General features: G+C 42.6%; 1 protein-coding gene across 3 annotated transcripts in view; it reads left to right on the top strand.

Annotated features, from left to right (window-relative positions):
* The first annotated feature begins 1092 nt into the window (after nt 1-1092).
* The window catches only part of LOC117403590 (collagen alpha-1(XIV) chain-like), a 60921-nt gene continuing 41844 nt past the window's right edge, over nt 1093-20169 (top strand). For 2 of the 3 annotated variants that reach the window (XM_058991186.1, XM_058991185.1), the window contains exons 1-6: nt 1093-1251; nt 8735-8833; nt 12590-12694; nt 14662-14805; nt 17207-17353; nt 19427-19666. In XM_058991186.1, the coding sequence (XP_058847169.1) occupies nt 8758-8833; nt 12590-12694; nt 14662-14805; nt 17207-17353; nt 19427-19666 (712 nt within the window). In that variant the 5' untranslated portion in view covers nt 1093-1251; nt 8735-8757. The remainder of the gene's footprint in view (nt 1252-8734; nt 8834-12589; nt 12695-14661; nt 14806-17206; nt 17354-19426; nt 19667-20169) is intronic. The other variant, XM_058991187.1, reaches the window with a different exon arrangement.

Below are 20169 nucleotides of genomic sequence, written 5' to 3'. Positions count from 1 at the left end.
CTTTCTGGAGTTCTACACCAATGCAAATAACAAGCATCTGAATGGATCACACTCATCTACTGCCACAGAGTTACAGTATAAATACAGGTCTGATTTTCAGGAACAATTACATTAGAACTTAAACATTTACAAACGAATTATTCCGTATTGTAACTAATGAAAATAAAAGCCATTGATGTCACTTCGGGTACTGGTATTATTACCATTCTCGTTAGATGTTTGCTGTGAAATAAAGCACTAGCTGTTTTTACTGCCTTAACTCCAGTGTTGCCTCGGGGAACAAGCTAGATTAATGACATGGGAGGATGAATTAAAAGAAAACGTTTCCTTCAAAACTGCACATTTCAGACCGATAGGAAGTCAACTGTAAGTAAGGTTTCTGAAATAATTCTGTTGTCTTCAATCGTGGGTAATGTCCAAGACTTTTCAAAAGACCTTACATCATTCTGTCACTGTGGTGTTGCTTTGTTCTCGACCATTTCCAGACTTCCCTTTATTCTGCCTCCACACAATAAATTCACTTCCTGAGTGGCGTGAAAACCAGCTTGTATATTCTTAAAACAAACCGATACAAACTATCTGATACAAAAAAATGAAAAAAAAGACAGACAATGTGTCAGATTTATTTAACTGGAGGAGGCGTTGCGCACCACGCAGACATACCTGGCGTTGTGTTTATACCCTAACTGTACGTCAGGTAGAACGACAGTTTTTATGGTAACGCTTAGTTTACGGATCCGTTATAAGTGGTTATAAACAATAGCTAAAAAAAAAAAAAAAAAAAAAAGTGTACAATAATAGCCTTCTTAATTCTAATCATATTCTATAATTGCTAATAGCATAATTAATGCCATGTTTATATGTTGTTTATAATAACCTATATCGGATCCCTAAAGTGTTTCCGTTTTTATTACAATTTACAAGGAAAGAACACGTGTAAAGTCTTTAATCCACCATGCATACGCGCACTACAGCAAAGAAAGATCACGCATGCTGTCTGAATCTTTTTTTTTAAGTCCTTCACTCCGCCCTGTGGAAATCCATGAAAGTGAGTCTTTCTCTCTACACATAACCCTCGTTTTACAGCAGGGGGCTATCAAATATCACATCAGTCCGCTGTAAGAAGAGAGCTAGCCATACAAACAGCACAGTCAGTTAAGTTAGGCATGATTTTATAAGAGCCTTGGAATGTAGAATAGAAGTTTACCTTTCTGGACAGAAAACAAGACACAGAACGGGACGTTTCTTCAGGTGAGCGAATCGATTAGTTTGGTTAATTCTATGCGTGTGTGGTTGTAGTTGATATGTTATACGTGTGTGGTTGTAGTTGATATGGCATGTGTGTGAAGTGCCTAACATTATAAAATAACCTAAACATGCTCGGGGGTAATGCACGTTTGTTAGATTTATTTGTTGGTCTCGCAGTTTGGTTTTTGTGGGTCTTATATAATTTGCTCAGTACATTAAAGAACATGTATATACATTAAATATGTGTCTGTGACGCGCAGTTGCTTTTATTCTTGGAATGACCTGTAAACGGTATTATCGTTTTTAATTTAGTTGTACCAATACGTACCTGTCTACATCATGATAGCTGTGGTTTCTTTAAAACCACAGATATCATGATGTAAACAGCTACGTAGTCAAGACAAGTACAACACATACAAAAACGAGGGACATGCTGCAAGGATTTATTGTAACAAGTTTCAAGAATGTATTAACTTTAGTTGTTATTTTTTTTCTCTCTCTTTTTTTGGTTTCGTTTATAGTTGTGTTTTTCACGTTACCTCGTTACCTGTTTTGAAACTGCAGTTATTTTAAGGTTAATTTTATGGGTTATTGTTTTTGACAAAGAAAATAATAAAACCAGGAATTCTCCCCTATAAAATATCTGCGTGCTGTTGTGCAGTTTGAATTGTAAACATGTGCCGAATTTAGATGTAGAAATACAATAGTGTATACATTAATGTAATACATTCATATTTTCAATACAAGCACAATACTTTAACATTTTAATGTTACCATGGCATCAAAAGCCTATAAGTACCTGTACTGTTTGTTTGCAAACACTGTCCCTTGATGAAACATAATGAAACATTGAGAAGTTGGCTCTTTTGAGCAAAAACTTAACATATAGTACTGTACTGAAGATGGAGGGCTGGCAAACGCATTTTATACAACAGGTCAGAAGCGTATTGCGCAAAGTGAGACCTGTCAGCGTTCAGTCACACATCAGTTCAAACTATCTTTTATAGCGTTTATTTACTTGCTTTGCTTTTCCACATTAACGTCCGTTTTTAAAACGGTGCAATGCAGTGTGCGGTCTGAAACTGTTAACTGCTGATATGGGTACCTTTCATATCTAAGAGGGCTTCCATGCGGACTAGGTTAGCACGCTTTGTGTCATGTGGTCACATTATAATGTGTGCTAATTGTGCACAGTACCAGAAGCAGTATTGTGAGGGCAGAGCAGAGTGCTGGAGAGAAGCAGGATTGTGAGGGCAGAGCAGAGTGCTGGAGAGAAGCAGGATTGTGAGGGGCAGAGCAGAGTGCTGGAGAGAAGCAGGATTGTGAGGGCAGAGCAGAGTGCTGGAGAGAAGCAGGATTGTGAGGGAAGAGCAGAGTGCTGGAGAGAAGCAGGATTGTGAGGGCAGAGCAGAGTGCTGGAGAGAAGCAGGATTGTGAGGGGCAGAGCAGAGTGCTGGAGAGAAGCAGGATTGTGAGGGCAGAGCAGAGCAGAGTGCTGGAGAGAAGCAGGATTGTGAGGGCAGAGCAGAGTGCTGTAGAGAAGCAGGATTGTGAGGGCAGAGCAGAGCAGAGTGCTGGAGAGAAGCAGGATTGTGAGGGCAGAGCAGAGTGCTGGAGAGAAGCAGGATTGTGAGGGCAGAGCAGAGCAGAGTGCTGGAGAGAAGCAGGATTGTGAGGGCAGAGCAGAGCAGAGTGCTGGAGAGAAGCAGGATTGTGAGGGGCAGAGCAGAGTGCTGGAGAGAAGCAGGATTGTGAGGGCAGAGCAGAGTGCTGGAGAGAAGCAGGATTGTGAGGGGCAGAGCATAGCAGAGTGCTGGAGAGAAGCAGGATTGTGAGGGCAGAGCAGAGTGCTGGAGAGAAGCAGGATTGTGAGGGCAGAGCAGAGCAGAGTGCTGGAGAGAAGCAGGATTGTGAGGACAGAGCAGAGTGCTGTAGAGAAGCAGGATTGTGAGGGCAGAGCAGAGTGCTGGAGAGAAGCAGGATTGTGAGGGCAGAGCAGAGCAGAGTGCTGGAGAGAAGCAGGATTGTGAGGGGCAGAGCAGAGTGCTGGAGAGAAGCAGGATTGTGAGGGGCAGAGCAGAGTGCTGGAGAGAAGCAGGATTGTGAGGGGTAGAGCAGAGTGCTGGAGAGAAGCAGGATTGTGAGGGGCAGAGCAGAGTGCTGGAGAGAAGCAGGATTGTGAGGGGCAGAGCAGAGTGCTGGAGAGAAGCAGGATTGTGAGGGCAGAGCAGAGTGCTGGAGAGAAGCAGGATTGTGAGGGGCAGAGCAGAGTGCTGGAGAGAAGCAGGATTGTGAGGGCAGAGCAGAGTGCTGTAGAGAAGCAGGATTGTGAGGGGCAGAGCAGAGTGCTGGAGAGAAGCAGGATTGTGAGGGGCAGAGCAGAGTGCTGGAGAGAAGCAGGATTGTGAGGGCAGAGCAGAGTGCTGGAGAGAAGCAGGATTGTGAGGGCAGAGCAGAGTGCAGGAGAGAAGCAGGATTGTGAGGGCAGAGCAGAGCAGAGTGCTGGAGAGAAGCAGGATTGTGAGGGGCAGAGCAGAGTGCTGGAGAGAAGCAGGATTGTGAGGGCAGAGCAGAGTGCTGGAGAGAAGCAGGATTGTGAGGGGCAGAGCAGAGTGCTGGAGAGAAGCAGGATTGTGAGGGGCAGAGCAGAGTGCTGGAGAGAAGCAGGATTGTGAGGGGCAGAGCAGAGTGCTGTAGAGAAGCAGGATTGTGAGGGCAGAGCAGAGTGCTGGAGAGAAGCAGGATTGTGAGGGGCAGAGCAGAGTGCTGGAGAGAAGCAGGATTGTGAGGGGCAGAGCAGAGTGCTGGAGAGAAGCAGGATTGTGAGGGCAGAGCAGAGTGCTGGAGAGAAGCAGGATTGTGAGGGGCAGAGCAGAGTGCTGGAGAGAAGCAGGATTGTGAGGGGCAGAGCAGAGTGCTGGAGAGAAGCAGGATTGTGAGGGCAGAGCAGAGTGCTGTAGAGAAGCAGGATTGTGAGGGCAGAGCAGAGTGCTGGAGAGAAGCAGGATTGTGAGGGCAGAGCAGAGCAGAGTGCTGGAGAGAAGCAGGATTGTGAGGGGCAGAGCAGAGTGCTGGAGAGAAGCAGGATTGTGAGGGGCAGAGCAGAGTGCTGGAGAGAAGCAGGATTGTGAGGGGTAGAGCAGAGTGCTGGAGAGAAGCAGGATTGTGAGGGGCAGAGCAGAGTGCTGGAGAGAAGCAGGATTGTGAGGGGCAGAGCAGAGTGCTGGAGAGAAGCAGGATTGTGAGGGCAGAGCAGAGTGCTGGAGAGAAGCAGGATTGTGAGGGGCAGAGCAGAGTGCTGGAGAGAAGCAGGATTGTGAGGGCAGAGCAGAGTGCTGTAGAGAAGCAGGATTGTGAGGGGCAGAGCAGAGTGCTGGAGAGAAGCAGGATTGTGAGGGGCAGAGCAGAGTGCTGGAGAGAAGCAGGATTGTGAGGGCAGAGCAGAGTGCTGGAGAGAAGCAGGATTGTGAGGGCAGAGCAGAGTGCTGGAGAGAAGCAGGATTGTGAGGGCAGAGCAGAGTGCTGGAGAGAAGCAGGATTGTGAGGGCAGAGCAGAGCAGAGTGCTGGAGAGAAGCAGGATTGTGAGGGCAGAGCAGAGTGCTGTAGAGAAGCAGGATTGTGAGGGGCAGAGCAGAGTGCTGGAGAGAAGCAGGATTGTGAGGGGCAGAGCAGAGTGCTGGAGAGATGCAGGATTGTGAGGGGCAGAGCAGAGTGCTGGAGAGAAGCAGGATTGTGAGGGCAGAGCAGAGTGCTGGAGAGAAGCAGGATTGTGAGGGCAGAGCAGAGTGCTGGAGAGAAGCAGGATTGTGAGGGGCAGAGCAGAGTGCTGGAGAGAAGCAGGATTGTGAGGGGCAGAGCAGAGTGCTGGAGAGAAGCAGGATTGTGAGGGGCAGAGCAGAGTGCTGGAGAGAAGCAGGATTGTGAGGGGCAGAGCAGAGTGCTGTAGAGAAGCAGGATTGTGAGGGCAGAGCAGAGTGCTGGAGAGAAGCAGGATTGTGAGGGCAGAGCAGAGTGCTGGAGAGAAGCAGGATTGTGAGGGGCAGAGCAGAGTGCTGGAGAGAAGCAGGATTGTGAGGGGCAGAGCAGAGTGCTGGAGAGAAGCAGGATTGTGAGGGGCAGAGCAGAGTGCTGGAGAGAAGCAGGATTGTGAGGGGCAGAGCAGAGTGCTGGAGAGAAGCAGGATTGTGAGGGGCAGAGCAGAGTGCTGGAGAGAAGCAGGATTGTGAGGGGCAGAGCAGAGTGCTGGAGAGAAGCAGGATTGTGAGGGGCAGAGCAGAGTGCTGGAGAGAAGCAGGATTGTGAGGGGCAGAGCAGAGTGCTGGAGAGAAGCAGGATTGTGAGGGGCAGAGCAGAGTTCTGGAGAGAAGCAGGATTGTGAGGGCAGAGCAGAGCAGAGTGCTGGAGAGAAGCAGGATTGTGAGGAAGAAGGGGACACATTGGCACAAATGATGCAAAGTAAAAAAAACAGGGATATGATGAAAGAATATGGGAAGAAAAAATTTGGATTAGAGAAAAATTAACTGTATTGCACACATATAAACAAACAGGTATGCCAACCAGGTCTGTTTCTGAAGGCTAAACATTGGAAGAATTAGTAAGCAGTAAGCCAGGAATAACTGTTCATGTTACACATTGTATAACCCTAAATGTTTATTTAACGGTGCAATATCCAAGCCACATGTAGCTTCTCACAAGTCCACTGCATTATAAATGTACTTCCTGTGAAGCAGGTTACAGGACCCCACCTGCACAGGAAGTGAATGAATAGTGTGGTGGATGGATATTGGCTTCACCAGGCACAGAGAAGTTAATCAAAATGATAAGGGGCTAATGAGAAGTAAGAACATTGGTTTAAAGTTACTGTTTAGTGGGCCTTTCATCTATCTTTCTATCTATCTATCTATCTATCTATCTATCTATCTATCTATCTATCTATCTATCTATATCTATATCTATATATATATATATATATATATATATATATATATATATATACAGCTCTGGAAAAAATGAAGAGACCACTGCAAAATTATCAGTTTCTCTGGTTTTACTATTTATAGGTATGTGTTTGGGTAAAATGAACATTTTTGTTTTATTCTATAAACTACTGACAACATTTCTCCCAAATTCCAAATAAAAATATTGTCATTTAGAGCATTTATTTGCAGAAAATGACAACTGGTCAAAATAACAAAAAAGATGCAGTGTTGTCAGACCTCGAATAATGCAAAGAAAATAAGTTCATATTCATTTTTAAACAACACAATACTAATGTTTTAACTTAGGAAGAGTTCAGAAATCAATATTTGGTGGAATAACCCTGATTTTCAAGCACAGCTTTCATGCGTTTTGGCATGCTCTCCACCAGTCTTTCACATTGATGTTGGGTGACTTTATGCCACTCCTGGCGCAAAAATTCAAGCAGCTCGGCTTTGTTTGATGGCTTGTGACCATCCATCTTCCTCCTGATCACATTCCAGAGGTTTTCAATGGGGTTCAGGTCTGGAGATTGGGCTGGCCATGACAGGGTCTTGATCTGGTGATCCTCCATCCACACCTTGATTGACCTGGCTGTGTGGCATGGAGCATTGTCCTGCTGGAAAAACCAATCCTCAGAGTTGGGGAACATTGTCAGAGCAGAAGGAAGCAAGTTTTCTTCCTGGACAACCTTGAGTGTTATTCAGTGTAGTGATATTCAGTGGAGTGGAGTGGCAAAGTGACTATGACCACCCAAACTCATTCACCTGCGTGCATCCCCAGATTTGAACCCAGGGCCTGTAGTGAAAAAAAACATGCTTGTGAATGAACCCACTGTGCTACCTATCCCCCCCATCGTTTGTAAGAGAACTGACACAGCTGATTGGAAAACAGACCCGCACTAGCCTATAACTAGTAATGGCATTCTTCCAAGAAGCAGATAAGCTGCCTGTCATGTGGAGAGAGTTCAGTGGACAAGCAGAAACACAGTTGTTTGCAGTCCCTCCCTTCTTTGAATACATTCCTTTCCCCAGCACAGCAGGAAAGAAGCAACGTGGAGACACAGGAAGGAAACCCTTTATTAATCATCACTGATGGAAGCTTCTAGCAGATACACTAATTCCACAAAGCTTGCTTGTAGGGCACTTCCATTAGCTGTGCAGCACATCTCACAAGTGCAGGTTGAAGAGAAGCATTTTAATTTCAAATACAGTCGTGTGCAAATGTATTACAACACCTCAAGATTTGTCATTTACATCCTTTATATACCTACCTGCATGAAAACCTCTGGGTGTGAGAATTTCAATTTTCATTCAGTAATCAGTGATGTAGAAACAATAGGCTAATGTGTGCTTTAATTTGTGCTTTAATTAGACGTCTTCTAAAAAGTCTCCTTTATTTTACCATTTTACTATTTTAAATGAACTGCATGTGTGGCCTATTAAAGTCATCAATTAAATTAGACAATCACTAATTTGCCGATTTTGACAATTTTATAAGATTTTTAGTGACAGTGGTTTGATACCTACAGAAGCAATGGGGTGTTCTAATAAATGTACACAGATTATATATATTTATACATTTTCAATAGTATAACAGAGAACATATATTTTTTTAGATAATAACTTCTGCTAAGTCTTCTTTTGGAAAACAGTGATGAAGATATTAGCTAAAACAATTTGGTTTATTTGAGATGGCTTAATTGCTTCTATTTATATTGCTGTTAGGAATGTTAGATTTTGTTTAACTTCGCAAGTCTTTAAACTTGAGTATTACACACATTTAAATGTTTAAACTTTAACACAGAAATGCTTGTAACCAATCAGAACAGCCATCATGAGAAGCTTCCAGTGCTTTTACTTTTACAATTACTGTGAACGCAACGACTTGTACAACATGTCTGTGTATATGAAAAGGCTTTTAATAAATAACCTTGTACACATCCTACTGTATAAACACTACAGCTGACCGCTATATTTAACATGCACTGGCTAAACGTTTCACTCTCCAGGTGAAAAACACCAAGGAAGAGACCTCAAAACGGTGTGAAGCAGTTCATATCGTGTTCTGAAAGGCTTGCTGTGTGTTTCTGAGACCTATAAAGCAAGGTGATTTTATGGAGTTATTTTGTTAGCTGCCGGTACAACCACTTTCAAAACGCCTACCTACATACATTTCCAGATACTCCTTTACTGTGCGTGTGAGGAATTCTGTACTTTTCTTCCCAAATATCTGAGGGTCTATAAAGCAGTGTGAGCAGAGCTCCTAATGTATATATTTAACAGAAACAGTAATGACAAGATGCAAAGCACGGCGTTACCTGACACCTGTTTTCAATTACAGTACGTTGTGACGGCTCAGTGCGCACAACAAGAAGACACACGATCCTTAGAAATACATGTGTTAGCATTATAAAACCCCTCTTCTTCCCTTGATATCTGCTCTTTAATGAGAGGGGTTCCAGTTGCCTCTTCTGTTTTAATAAATGCAATGCTCTTTTCTGTGCAGGTCTTCAGTCGCTGTTACTCACTATGACTGCCAGCAGTTACATCCTGATTACCTGCCTGACAGCTGTTGCTTACCTCACTAATGAAGTCGAATGCCAAGGTAATTAATATATAATAATACACTGATATTACTCTATCAACCACACAACAAAGTGATTTTGAAAAAAAAAAGTGTGGATCTTGGGGACTATAACGGGGCACTGTCATGTGTGTGGGTCATCACTGAACAATACTGAGGCAGACACAGAGCATTGGGTGTTGACACGCCGCACAGGTGCACAGATTTATTAACACAAGTGCTGCCACTAGGGTACCAGCAATGGTAGCCCCAGTGTCACATTTAATAAAGAAAACAAAACCAAACAAAGTTAAAAATAAAAGTTTTTCACACAAATGACGAGCGCTAGTCCCACTAAAAGGAACATCCCGCTCCAGGAACCTACTACTCTACGCAAACCCTCTCAATACACTGTTTGGGATCAAGCTCCCCTAAACAGACCTACTTCTGGAGTCCCGGAATTCTCACGGCGACTCCTGCCTCTTCACATGGCCTCGCCTGGGCAATGCCTTCACGAGCACCATCTTGGAGTGGAAGGGTTTCATGTAGTTTTCCTGCCAAGCGGACCCTCCCCTGGGTTGTGGTCGTTCTCCCGGGGTTAGTGCTGGCTTCGTAGCTTCAGCTGCCGGGTTGATACGAGTCTGCAACACAACACGAAACACAACACAGCAATCTTTCTCTCAGCGCCCGTCTGCATGGCTATGTCTATGCAGTAGCCTCGAGCTGCAGTGCAGACGCTTTTTGAGGTCCATGCAGCCTCCCCGGGCATGCCCCCAGCCAATCAGGACCTCCCGATCAGCTCAGCATCTGGCGAGCCTACCTGCTCAATTATTTACTTAGCAATGCGTCTCCACTCCAATGAGTCCCAGCTGCTTCCATAAAGACACACATGCACCCAAGAACCAGCGACATGGCTTCCCTGTCACACTGACTCACACTTTTTTTTTTTTAATTCTTTGTTGTACTGTGGCAAATCATGTCTGAGTAGCTGATGGTTTTCAAAATTGCAATTATTTAATCAACTTCAAGTTGACTCAGATGAAATCGTTTCTGAATTCAATCAATATGCTGATAGAATGACAATTGTGAACCCTAACCCTAGACTCATTGATCAAGTTCTGGATCATAGATTAAATCAGGCCAGATAACTCCAGGGTCATTAACCTTTGCCATGATGACCAGCACACCGCTAGTTATAGGTGTGCCTGTCTGGTTGCATTGCATGCATGGCTGAGTGATTGCATACTTCAGATAAAAGTGGGGCGTGCCGGTAGACCGGTCAGTTGGTAAGTTTGCTGTTCATATTTCTACTTTACCTTGAATTTAATGTAGCACACTGCAGTCTTTTCAGAGTCACAGAACACTTGGACATTACTCTACAATTGGGTATTGGAATGTCTTTTCTTGTGTTGCCTGTATTGCACATGTTATTGACATTTCCATCATTTGCTGATTTGAATTAAAAAACAAGTCAGCCCAGCTTTCTTTAGTCTGAACTTGCGCTCTGCCGGGTGAGTTCAGGACAGCTCAGGTTTGTACAGCTCAGACTGAAAGACAACAAGGCGTCTATGAATCTGTTTCAGAAAAGCAAGTACTGGCATGGTCAACATGCATAGAACAATACACGAGGAATGCAATGGCAGTGTATAGTACTGGAGTGAATTCACATTAGTTAAAAAACAAACGTTTCGGAATAAATCAGGGCTTTAATGTTCTATTATTGGAATGCTTTTAAATATTGTTTTACCTGCTGCAGGAGGCAACCTTGTGACTTTGTAGAAGTTGAAAGTTCAACCATCTCTCTGGTGCACCACCGTGCATCCATTAACCTGCCCCCCTGCAACACTGCATCCCCAGTGGAGATGAGAAATCCACATGCTGCAGAGCCATGCAAATAGCACTTCAGTGGTGGTGATGAAGCAAATCCGGGTTCTTTTACACAATTGAGTAATTACATAAAAACATGAAAAGCGAGCTACTTCTTATTACAAAATAGCATGTTCTTACAGGCCGACAAAGCGTACCCAGTTTCCTTTTATTTGTCGCCAGCACTGAACTGTATCTTATTAACAACACAGATATCACTGTTTGAGGGAAAGACACAACGCGTATCAGAAAAATATGAACACTTCTTTCATTTTCCCAGCTGTTCCAATGAGCGAGAGTTTTAAGTTGCACCATTCGACCTGGTCTAACCTCTGCCCCTTTCGTATTTCCTGTGTAACCGACAGACAGTTATTAATATTTCAATGAACAAAGTGCGAGGGGGAGACCCCCCCAGCTGCTCTGACACTGTAAACGAGAGGGACACTCGGGAAGCTCAGTCTCAAAGAAGACACTCTTCTGTTTCAGTAGGAGTGGAATGCAGTGGAAAAAATGCAAATGAGATCAAAACAACTGGGGGATTGAGTTCCAGCTGCAAAATACTGAGCATGGACACTCTGACTGCCGTGGTCAGGAGAGGATCGCAGAATTATGCAGAAGCACACTTCAGTTCATTGAGCTTCTCAAACTGTCATTAAATGACCCTTTCATCTGATGCGATTCGACTTCCACAAATCTCATTGGCAAATGAGGTCAACTCTTGGCTTGCGCCCAGTTCAGTGTTTTTATATCTAAAGGAAATGGCTTTTAATTTACTAGCGAGATTAAAGATGAAGTCCCTTATTAAGGACTTGTTTTTTTAAAAAAATAATAATGCTATAAGGAATATGCACACCCAGCTGTGCTTAATGATTGATGAACACAAGTCACTGACTTCAAAGATAGTCAAAAAAGTATTTTATAGCACTCAAGAATCTTTGGCCAGCATCAGTATTTCCGCATAAGCCTGCTTTTTGTGTTACTATAGTGGATATATTTGTTCTGTTCGTCCAGCAGCTTTATAGCATTTAACACAATACAGTTATTCCATGTGAAATTATCAGGGCCTGTATCGAATAGGCAGATGCTCCTCAAAGTTAGAAACACTTGCAATATGTAGCACACACTTTTGTGAACACGGCTGATGACTTTGTTATGCAAATGAAACCCCTGATCTGGATTCTGTAATTAGAACCTTGTCAATATAAATTGGATAGAGAATACAGCATGTCATGAAAGGGGATGGCTGCACTGCAGTTCCAGAAATGTCATTTTTCAAGAAACAAAAATAGCCTTTTCGATACACATGTGTTTTTATGTCTCAAGGTTGAGTAGCAATACGAGCAATGCAGCGAAACGACAAGATCATTGTATCACGAGCACATGTTTCTGTTCCGACGCTCCTGCTGTAGAGTCGAGGATGGTACAAGACAGTGCTTGCTCCTGGTGGGAGGGGCTGTCTTTGCTGCCATACATTGTTAATAACACTTCATCCACACTAAGCAGCTGTTTCACTAGTGAAATTCAATTGACAGGATACAGGTAAAGCCAAACATTTTTCACATATAGCTGCTGTGATATTATTTCCCAGTGAAAAGAAAAATATTTCAGAATAGAATGAATAGTATTTTGTATTTTTATATGGTTGATACAAATACAAAGACAGACACTTTGAAACAACAGTTTCATATTTAAATGATAACGCAGGACACATGGAGTGTACAAGGAGATTGGAGTGGAATCTGAGACAAAGCCAAGGATGTTATATTAGCGAGATATATTTATTCACACATCACAGGTAAATCAGAAGAAGTACATTTCTTTACTTCTACGTTGACCAGCTCAGAGAGAACTTCTCTGTTGAGCATCACACTGTATACAAAACATTTTTATTAAGACCACTGAGACTTTAGAAACGTATTTTTTCTTTTACAGGCAAGTTAAAGCTGACTGTTCTTTCTGAAGACAGACTTCAAATGAAATGGAAAGAAGCTGAAGGAACTATTCAGGGATACAAAGTGAAAGTGAAGCCCTTATCAGGTACAGCCAGGAATGTGATTATGTATTTCTCTCTCACAGTATATCACAGTTGCAGAGTATACTAAAATGTTTTTTTTTTAAATAATTTTTTATACTGTTTTCTAAAACTGTTGAGAAATGCAGCTTTAAGGAGTCTTTTCAGAAGCAGAGCCCCTGGTTGAAAAAAAACATTAGTCCAGATCTAAACCAATAGCAAAATGAAGTGATATCTGAGTTTCGTGTGGACTGCCCTCACACATGTCTTGTTAAGCAGGATTCGTGTATATCCTGGGTCTAATGAAGTCCTTTGGCATTCAACACAAACCAGGAAAACTACATGATGCGATTGCTAAAGTGAATGTGTTTTCTCCTTTGGCTTGGTGAATGAACGTTTTCCAGAAATTCTTTTCCCATTATGTCAGTTCAAAGGCAACCTGTTCTGCACAGGTGCTGTCATGGATTTGAGCCTAATGAAGCTTGTCTTGGTCCCGTAGAATGAGAATCGATAGGCAGAGTGCCAGAATGTCTTTCTCAGCAAGCCTGAGCACAGTTTATCAGGGGGAGAGAACTGACAAAACAAACAGAGGCCAGTTTTCTCTCAATCGCTTCTTCAAATAAACCAAACAATAACATTATCTTTAGAAAGACATAGTAACAGACTTCTAGGCAGAACTTCTTTCTTGAATTTATTACGTTTCATTTTGTGTTTCTAAATGTTGCAAATGTAATAGAACACCCCATTGCTTCTGTTGTTCTGATTTGTTGTGCATTTGAAATCAAACCACTGGAACTGAGAATCTTGGAAAATTGTCCAGATAGGCAAATTTGTGATTGTCTAATTTATTTGATGGCTTTGATAGGCCCACAAATGCAATGAATGTAATATAGTAAGAGAAAAGGAACACACAGCCACAAATGGTAAAATGCACGAGACTTTTTAGAAGTTGTTTAAGATGCCTAATTAAAGCACAAAGTGGTCTAACATTTTCACAAAGGAGTGCCTATTGTTTTTATATCACTGATTAGTGACCGATAATTGAAATTCTCACACCCAGAGGTGTTAATGCAGGTAGGTATATTCAGGATATAAAATGACAAACCTTGAGGTGTTCTAATAATTTGGACACTACTGCAGTTAAAGATGTGAGCTCCTTTTTAAATGTGATTTTCTAGTCTTTATTATCCAGGGATCAGACACAATTAGAAAGACCTGGGATAACACTGACAGTGAGGTGTAGAGCCAACACTGATTTGACATGACTAGGTTTGGGGGGGTACGTGACCCCAAAAAACCACCAACCATATACTGCAAGTCTATTCTCTCGAATGGCCATCGCCATTTCTCTTTGCTTTTCCCCGTGAAGCATGCGGTGCAGAGTAGGATACTGTAACACAATCACCCAAACACTCAGCTCTTGCTCAAAATATGCCATACATGCTGTCTTGCCAAACCCAACAGAAACTGAAAGATGTTACACACACTGCCTGGCAACTTTATTAGGACCTGACTGATCGAATTTGCATTGCCCCGATGTGTGGCACCTTCTCCAGGTCTACCATGGGTCCCTTGATTACTCTGGAAAGCCGAACGAAGGCTGTAGTTTACTGAAGCATTGCTGCAGGTCAAGCCCACCCAACCATGCTGCACTTGTATGGTATGGTGCACGACCCTACTGTGCCAGAACTCTGCACAGATGACAGGAACGTCTTCCAGGCAGTGTCCATAGCCACCTCAATCCAGTTGAGCATGTTTGGGATGAACTGGAATGACACATTCTTCATCACGATCCTCTGCCTACCTCGCTGTATGAATTGCGTGAAATAGTATTGACCGACTAGAGTAATATCCCTCAAGACGCCTTCCAGCACCTTGTGGAGTTTGTGCCATGTCATGTCAAGGCTGTGATCAGGGCAGTGTGCATTACAGGTGTTTTTTAAAATATTCACATTTAAAAAAATGTTTTCTTCTTTTTTTTTTTAATTTCAAGCCGAAACTGAACACGAAATGATGCTGAAAACCAACACAGCCAAAGCCACTGTAGCTGGCCTCATTTCTACTCAAGAATATGCACTTCAGATCTTTGTGTTAAATGGAACACAGGAGCGTTTGTTAGCCAAACGAAAGTTTACTAGTAAGTATCCAAAATATTTCTACTGTTTGTACTGTTGTGTTGTGAGAGAGCACACCTCAAATCTAACCCGAACACCCCCAGCCTGCCATTCAGTCCTGGCCCTCTGACACTAACGTAATGTGTGGTGGTTTCTAATGTGGCCTTATCTTCTGTTATCTTCTGAAGACCACCAGTTGAGACCACCAAACTCATTTTCCTTGTGAGAAGCTGGAGTCATTCTTATTTAAGTTTACCACGGTAAATCTGCCCAATAATCTTGCTGTTTTCCCATGCTCCTCACACGATTATACTTACCATGGTTTACCATGTTTTGAACTCACAGCTTTACAGTGCTTGCACTGTGCTTTATTAGCTTCATAAGCTTCATACTGTAGGTGTTTCTTGTAAAATGTTATCAAAGGGTCCCTTAGTTTACATTGTTGTGTTGCCTTCCTGAGGTACAGCACAGTTTATATGTTTACGATTATAGATTATTGATTATTGATTATTGATTATTGCTACGGTTGTTGCCACAAGATGTTTTTCTTATGCAGTGTGTATGATGTGGGTTTTTGTTGTGACTGAATGCTTGTTTGATTTATCTGGGACCCACTTTAAATGAGTTGTTGCAACTCAAGAGTATCCTGATTAGATTTATTTTTAATAAATAAAATGTTTTTTTAGGGATGTTGTGACCAAAAATCTTCAAGGAGGGAGAAAGCTTGTTGGCCTCCTGCTAAAACAACTGTAATATAAACTAACGGGAAAGCCAATAGTGCCCGGTTTCTAGTGAAACAATGGAAGACTGTAGTAAACGCTCACCCAGGAATCCTGTTTTAGTGTTGTGGGATGCAGCAGCTTCTAATCCTCCCAGATCAGTTGGCTTGATATCTGCGCTCTCAGATTGGGTCACAAATGTGTGCAATCTGTTTACAAAGCAGTATACAGGAGGAATGCAAGCCCCTCACAGGAACTGAGCCACTAACTCCAGCTGTTAGGCTCCAGACTGCTCCTCCTTAATTACAGTGTATTTCTCAAAGACAATCCACAAACCAAACACCCCTTTATAAATCCCCACCTCAGGTATGCCTTTTGTGAGCCCATGCACAGTTATCTTGAATCTGCTGTTCCATGATTCCTTTACCTGGTCATGTTGTTTTGTCCATTGGCTTAAACCATGCCTGACCATGGGCAGGTGGACAGCATCACAGGCAACCCCCCCTCTGTCTATGAGCAATTTAACATGGTGGGTGAACATAGTCTTTCCCCAGCTGAATTAAAACCAAAAGAGTACTCCCACTTTATCAATGAATTGGGTATTTCTTTTTTGAAAGCAGTAGAGGATTCGTCTATAACTTTAATCACTCCTTAGTAAGTGTTATACAAATGATTAAATGTTAGTGTGACAGACATAGTGGTCTCTCTTTTGCTCCAGTATTGAGTTACTGTTTTTCTCTGAGTCTGCCTTTACATGGCTTTGAGTCTGTCAGGAGAATCCTAACTGCCAGGACCAAACAGCCTTCCTCATTCCATGGAAGTCATGTGACAATGTAGCACATGTCCGCCCCACCTACTCTACCTTTCAAGAGACAGAGAGAGTAGGCTGACAGTTGCAGCGCCACCCTGCCATGTGATATGGGTGGAATGTGGAAGGCTGTTTAATTCCAGACAAGCTCGATATGAGAGCAGCAGAATCCAGGACACCTCACAATGATTTCAAACACCAGAAAACAACTGAACAGTTGACAATCTTACATATGTATGGACAGGCACCTCCACTAAATACCCTACAGGGATAAGAACAAGGCAAGGGCAGACTTTACAGCCCTCTCTTCTTTTTAGTAGGATACAGTCTGTAAATACTTCTTATAAATAGTGATTCTGAAGTACACTGCAAACAGCATGGTTCAGAACATTACGCCTCAGGGGCGATATTAAATTACAAAAGAAACCCCACCCTCTCTTACTTTAGGTAACTGTATGTGTGCTTTACTTACATACCCAGACAAAACAGTCAGCAAATAATTGTGTATCATTTATCTTTTAGTGGTTCGAGTGGTTTTCCTTGAATTTAAGCTATAGACTCGCAATATACTTCAATTTATTTATTATTAAGCAAAATCTCATTTCTGTTGTTTACTACTAAGGGAGCTAGTTCAATGAGACTGCTGAGTGAGCTCAGGTAAATAAGTCTATAGAAAGATGGGATTAATGTCGTTGAAAGACAGTGTTTTATACCTGGTGTGCCTCCCTTTTAATCTAGTCACATGACACTTTGTTTTTTACGTACCTGTTACATGATCTTTGCAGTCATTCAATTACTACAATATTGAAATCTGTGTTCAGTTCAGAAGCTGTTCTAGTTGCTACATCACATAGGCTAGAATCATCAAAGTGTCTTTATGACTCGTTCTTCTTGCAGTTGACAACTTGAGGGAAGAATCGAAAAACAGAAGCGAAAAAAAAAATGAAAGAAGAAGAACAGCCTCACGAGAGTCAGCAGTGGAGAATACAACAGAGGCAGTGGAGTCTGCAAGCCCAGTGCTGTACGAAGACCCCCACAAACCAGGTACTGGTCCTGCTGTCCTTCACAGACTGCAGGGCAACATATCACAGCCCGAGACGGGCTTAGTCACATTCATTCAGGGAGTTCTTAAAGTACAAAATCACTAAATGAATCCAGTACATATTACCCAATAGATATTCACATCATTTCTTATGTTAAACGTGAATTTGATTGTTTAATGGCAATTTATTTGAAGCTGTTAGTGAAGAATACTAATCAAACGCTCCTTGCAGATACAGTTGTGTTTAAAATTTTGGAATCGACAAATAATTTATAGAAAGTCTTAAAATTCTTAGCTTATTTTTAGAGGAGACAATTATCTATTCAGGGATACCAAGATATCTATTGAGCAAGTAGTCTGAGTGAAGTTATCTGGCAACAAACCTCTCCTCCCCAGTGGTGCTGCTTACCTAGAAAAGGGAGAACATGCTACTTGGGAGATGTCTTGCTTATTAAAATATTCAGCATATTTCTAAAGAGGAGACGATTATCTATTCAGGGATACTAAGATGTTTAGTTAGTAAAGGCTCTGAGAGAGGAAAAATGGACAATAAAATCCTCACCCCTAGTCTTGTTGTAAATCATTTGTTGTTTCCAAACTTTGAAACACTGCTGTACTTCAATGCAACACTTCTGGTTAACTCCGTAAGGTCGCCTAGGAAGAGATGTGATTGGTACTCAGATGTGTGTCAATGCGTCTAGCTTCTGGGAGAAAATAAACCGGGAAACATTTGTTTCATCTTTTTTTTTAATTTCTGGAAAATAAATAAAAGAAACAACAAGTCTTTGCCTAAAAAAATGGAACTTTCTGAATTTCTTTTCCTAGGACTTACCTGTGTCAGGTGTGTTCCTGCAGTGGGAAGTGCTGCAAGAGACGTTTTATTGTTCACAAATACAATGAAAATATACCATTAAATATCAAACACACCTTTAGCATAATGAGTGCATCTTTCGTATAGGACAACGTGTGACATCTATGAAGTGCTGGTAATACAAATGAGATCAAACTTACTGGAGATAGTTTATTAGCTCTGTGTACTTTAATGAGCATAGAAATTTCAATTCTCATTTTAACATGGACTTGCAATGGTATATCACACATGTGCACACTGTAGTACCATGAATGACTCAAGCCATTGCGGCTGCCCTCGTGTTGTCATTGCCACTCAGTACAGAACATTGTCATTGGCGTGCCACTGCTACATTGCCATTCAGGATCAATCAATGCTTTTCCGAATGTTTTTTTTTTCCTAGCAGGTAGAGACACTGAGCTAGGACTCCTGTAAATGATTTATTATTTTGACGCCTCCCCCCAGCTTCAAGGAGCCATCATTCAAACTGTTGACTTGAGTTGCCAGTGAAGTGCGCACAGCTCCATGCTTATTGACTGAGGCTGGCAGTGAAGTGTGCACAGCTCCATGCTCGTTGATTGAGGCTGGCAGTGCAGTGGGCACAGCTCCATGCACGTTGACTGAGGCTGGCAGTGCAGTGTGCACAGCTCCATGCACGTTGACTGAGGCTGGCAGTGAAGTGCACACAGCTCCATGCACGTTGACTGAGGCTGGCAGTGCATTGTGCACAGCTCCATGCTCGTTGACTGAGGCTGGCAGTGCATTGTGCACAGCTCCATGCTCGTTGACTGAGGCTGGCAGTGCAGTGGGCACAGCTCCATGCACGTTGACTGAGGCTGGCAGTGCAGTGTGCACAGCTCCATGCACGTTGACTGAGGCTGGCAGTGAAGTGCACATAGCTCCATGCACGTTGACTGAGGCTGGCAGTGCATTGTGCACAGCTCCATGCTCGTTGACTGAGGCTGGCAGTGCAGTGTGCACACAGCTCCATGCACGTTGACTGAGGCTGGCAGAAGCCACTGATTTATTATGGTGTATTGCAGGGAGCTAAAGAAATGCTGATCATGACAAATGGAGGGTAAACGATTATATGCTATAATGTTTTTATTTAAACTAAGGATCTATAAAGTTACAGTGATGTATTTATAATTAGTATTAAGCATTTCTATCTTTATAAATTCCAGGAGTTTTTTTTAAAGATTTTTTAATTGTTGTGTATCTCCAGCTAAGGCTCCAAGAAATGAAACTGCTAGAAAAAGTTCAAAAGGCAGAAAGAAAAACCGAACGGGGACCGAAGCGCTGAAGAAAGTGGAGAAAAAGGAAGGCAAAACGGAGAGCGAAAGCAAGGAGAACACAAGCAAGAAGCTCCCTGTACAGGGTGAAGCAGGAGCAGGTAGCAAAACGGAGAGCGAGAGCAAGGAGAAAGCAAGGGAAACGCTCCCCGCACAGGGTGAAGCAAGAGCAGGTAGGGGCTCAGAGAGGAACTGCACTCTGTTTCCATCTTGTTTTCTTAGGGAACCTTGCTCCGGTTTATTCAGCATTCCTGTGCATTGAGATCACCGTTTATTAAGGAATTCCACACAAAGACCCACCTGCTAGGAAACTATTCCATTAAAAAGAGGAGCGTGTCTAGATAATGATGGAAACTCAGAGTAATGACAAACAGCAGTGGAGCCAGGCTTAGAATTGAGCCAGTCAGCTGTTTAGCCAACAACATTGCATTTGCAAATATATATATATATACACACACACAATGCTCACCCGTTATAATGCGCCTCGTTACTGTGCAGAATCGGTTATAACACGGTAGGTTCGTGGCTCTCATTTGCTCCATAATGCCATTACAGTAGCCCTTTATACTCATTATAAGGCGGAACACTATGGCTATGTAACTATGGCTCCCCACTATAGCGTTATAAAGGGTGATATATATATATATATATATATATATATATATATATATATATA

The sequence above is a fragment of the Acipenser ruthenus genome, chromosome 18 (assembly GCF_902713425.1).
Source record: "Acipenser ruthenus chromosome 18, fAciRut3.2 maternal haplotype, whole genome shotgun sequence".
Classification (NCBI taxonomy): domain Eukaryota; kingdom Metazoa; phylum Chordata; class Actinopteri; order Acipenseriformes; family Acipenseridae; genus Acipenser; species Acipenser ruthenus.
Note: the sequence above shows the minus strand (reverse complement) of the source record. Positions and strands in the feature narration are given on the sequence as shown.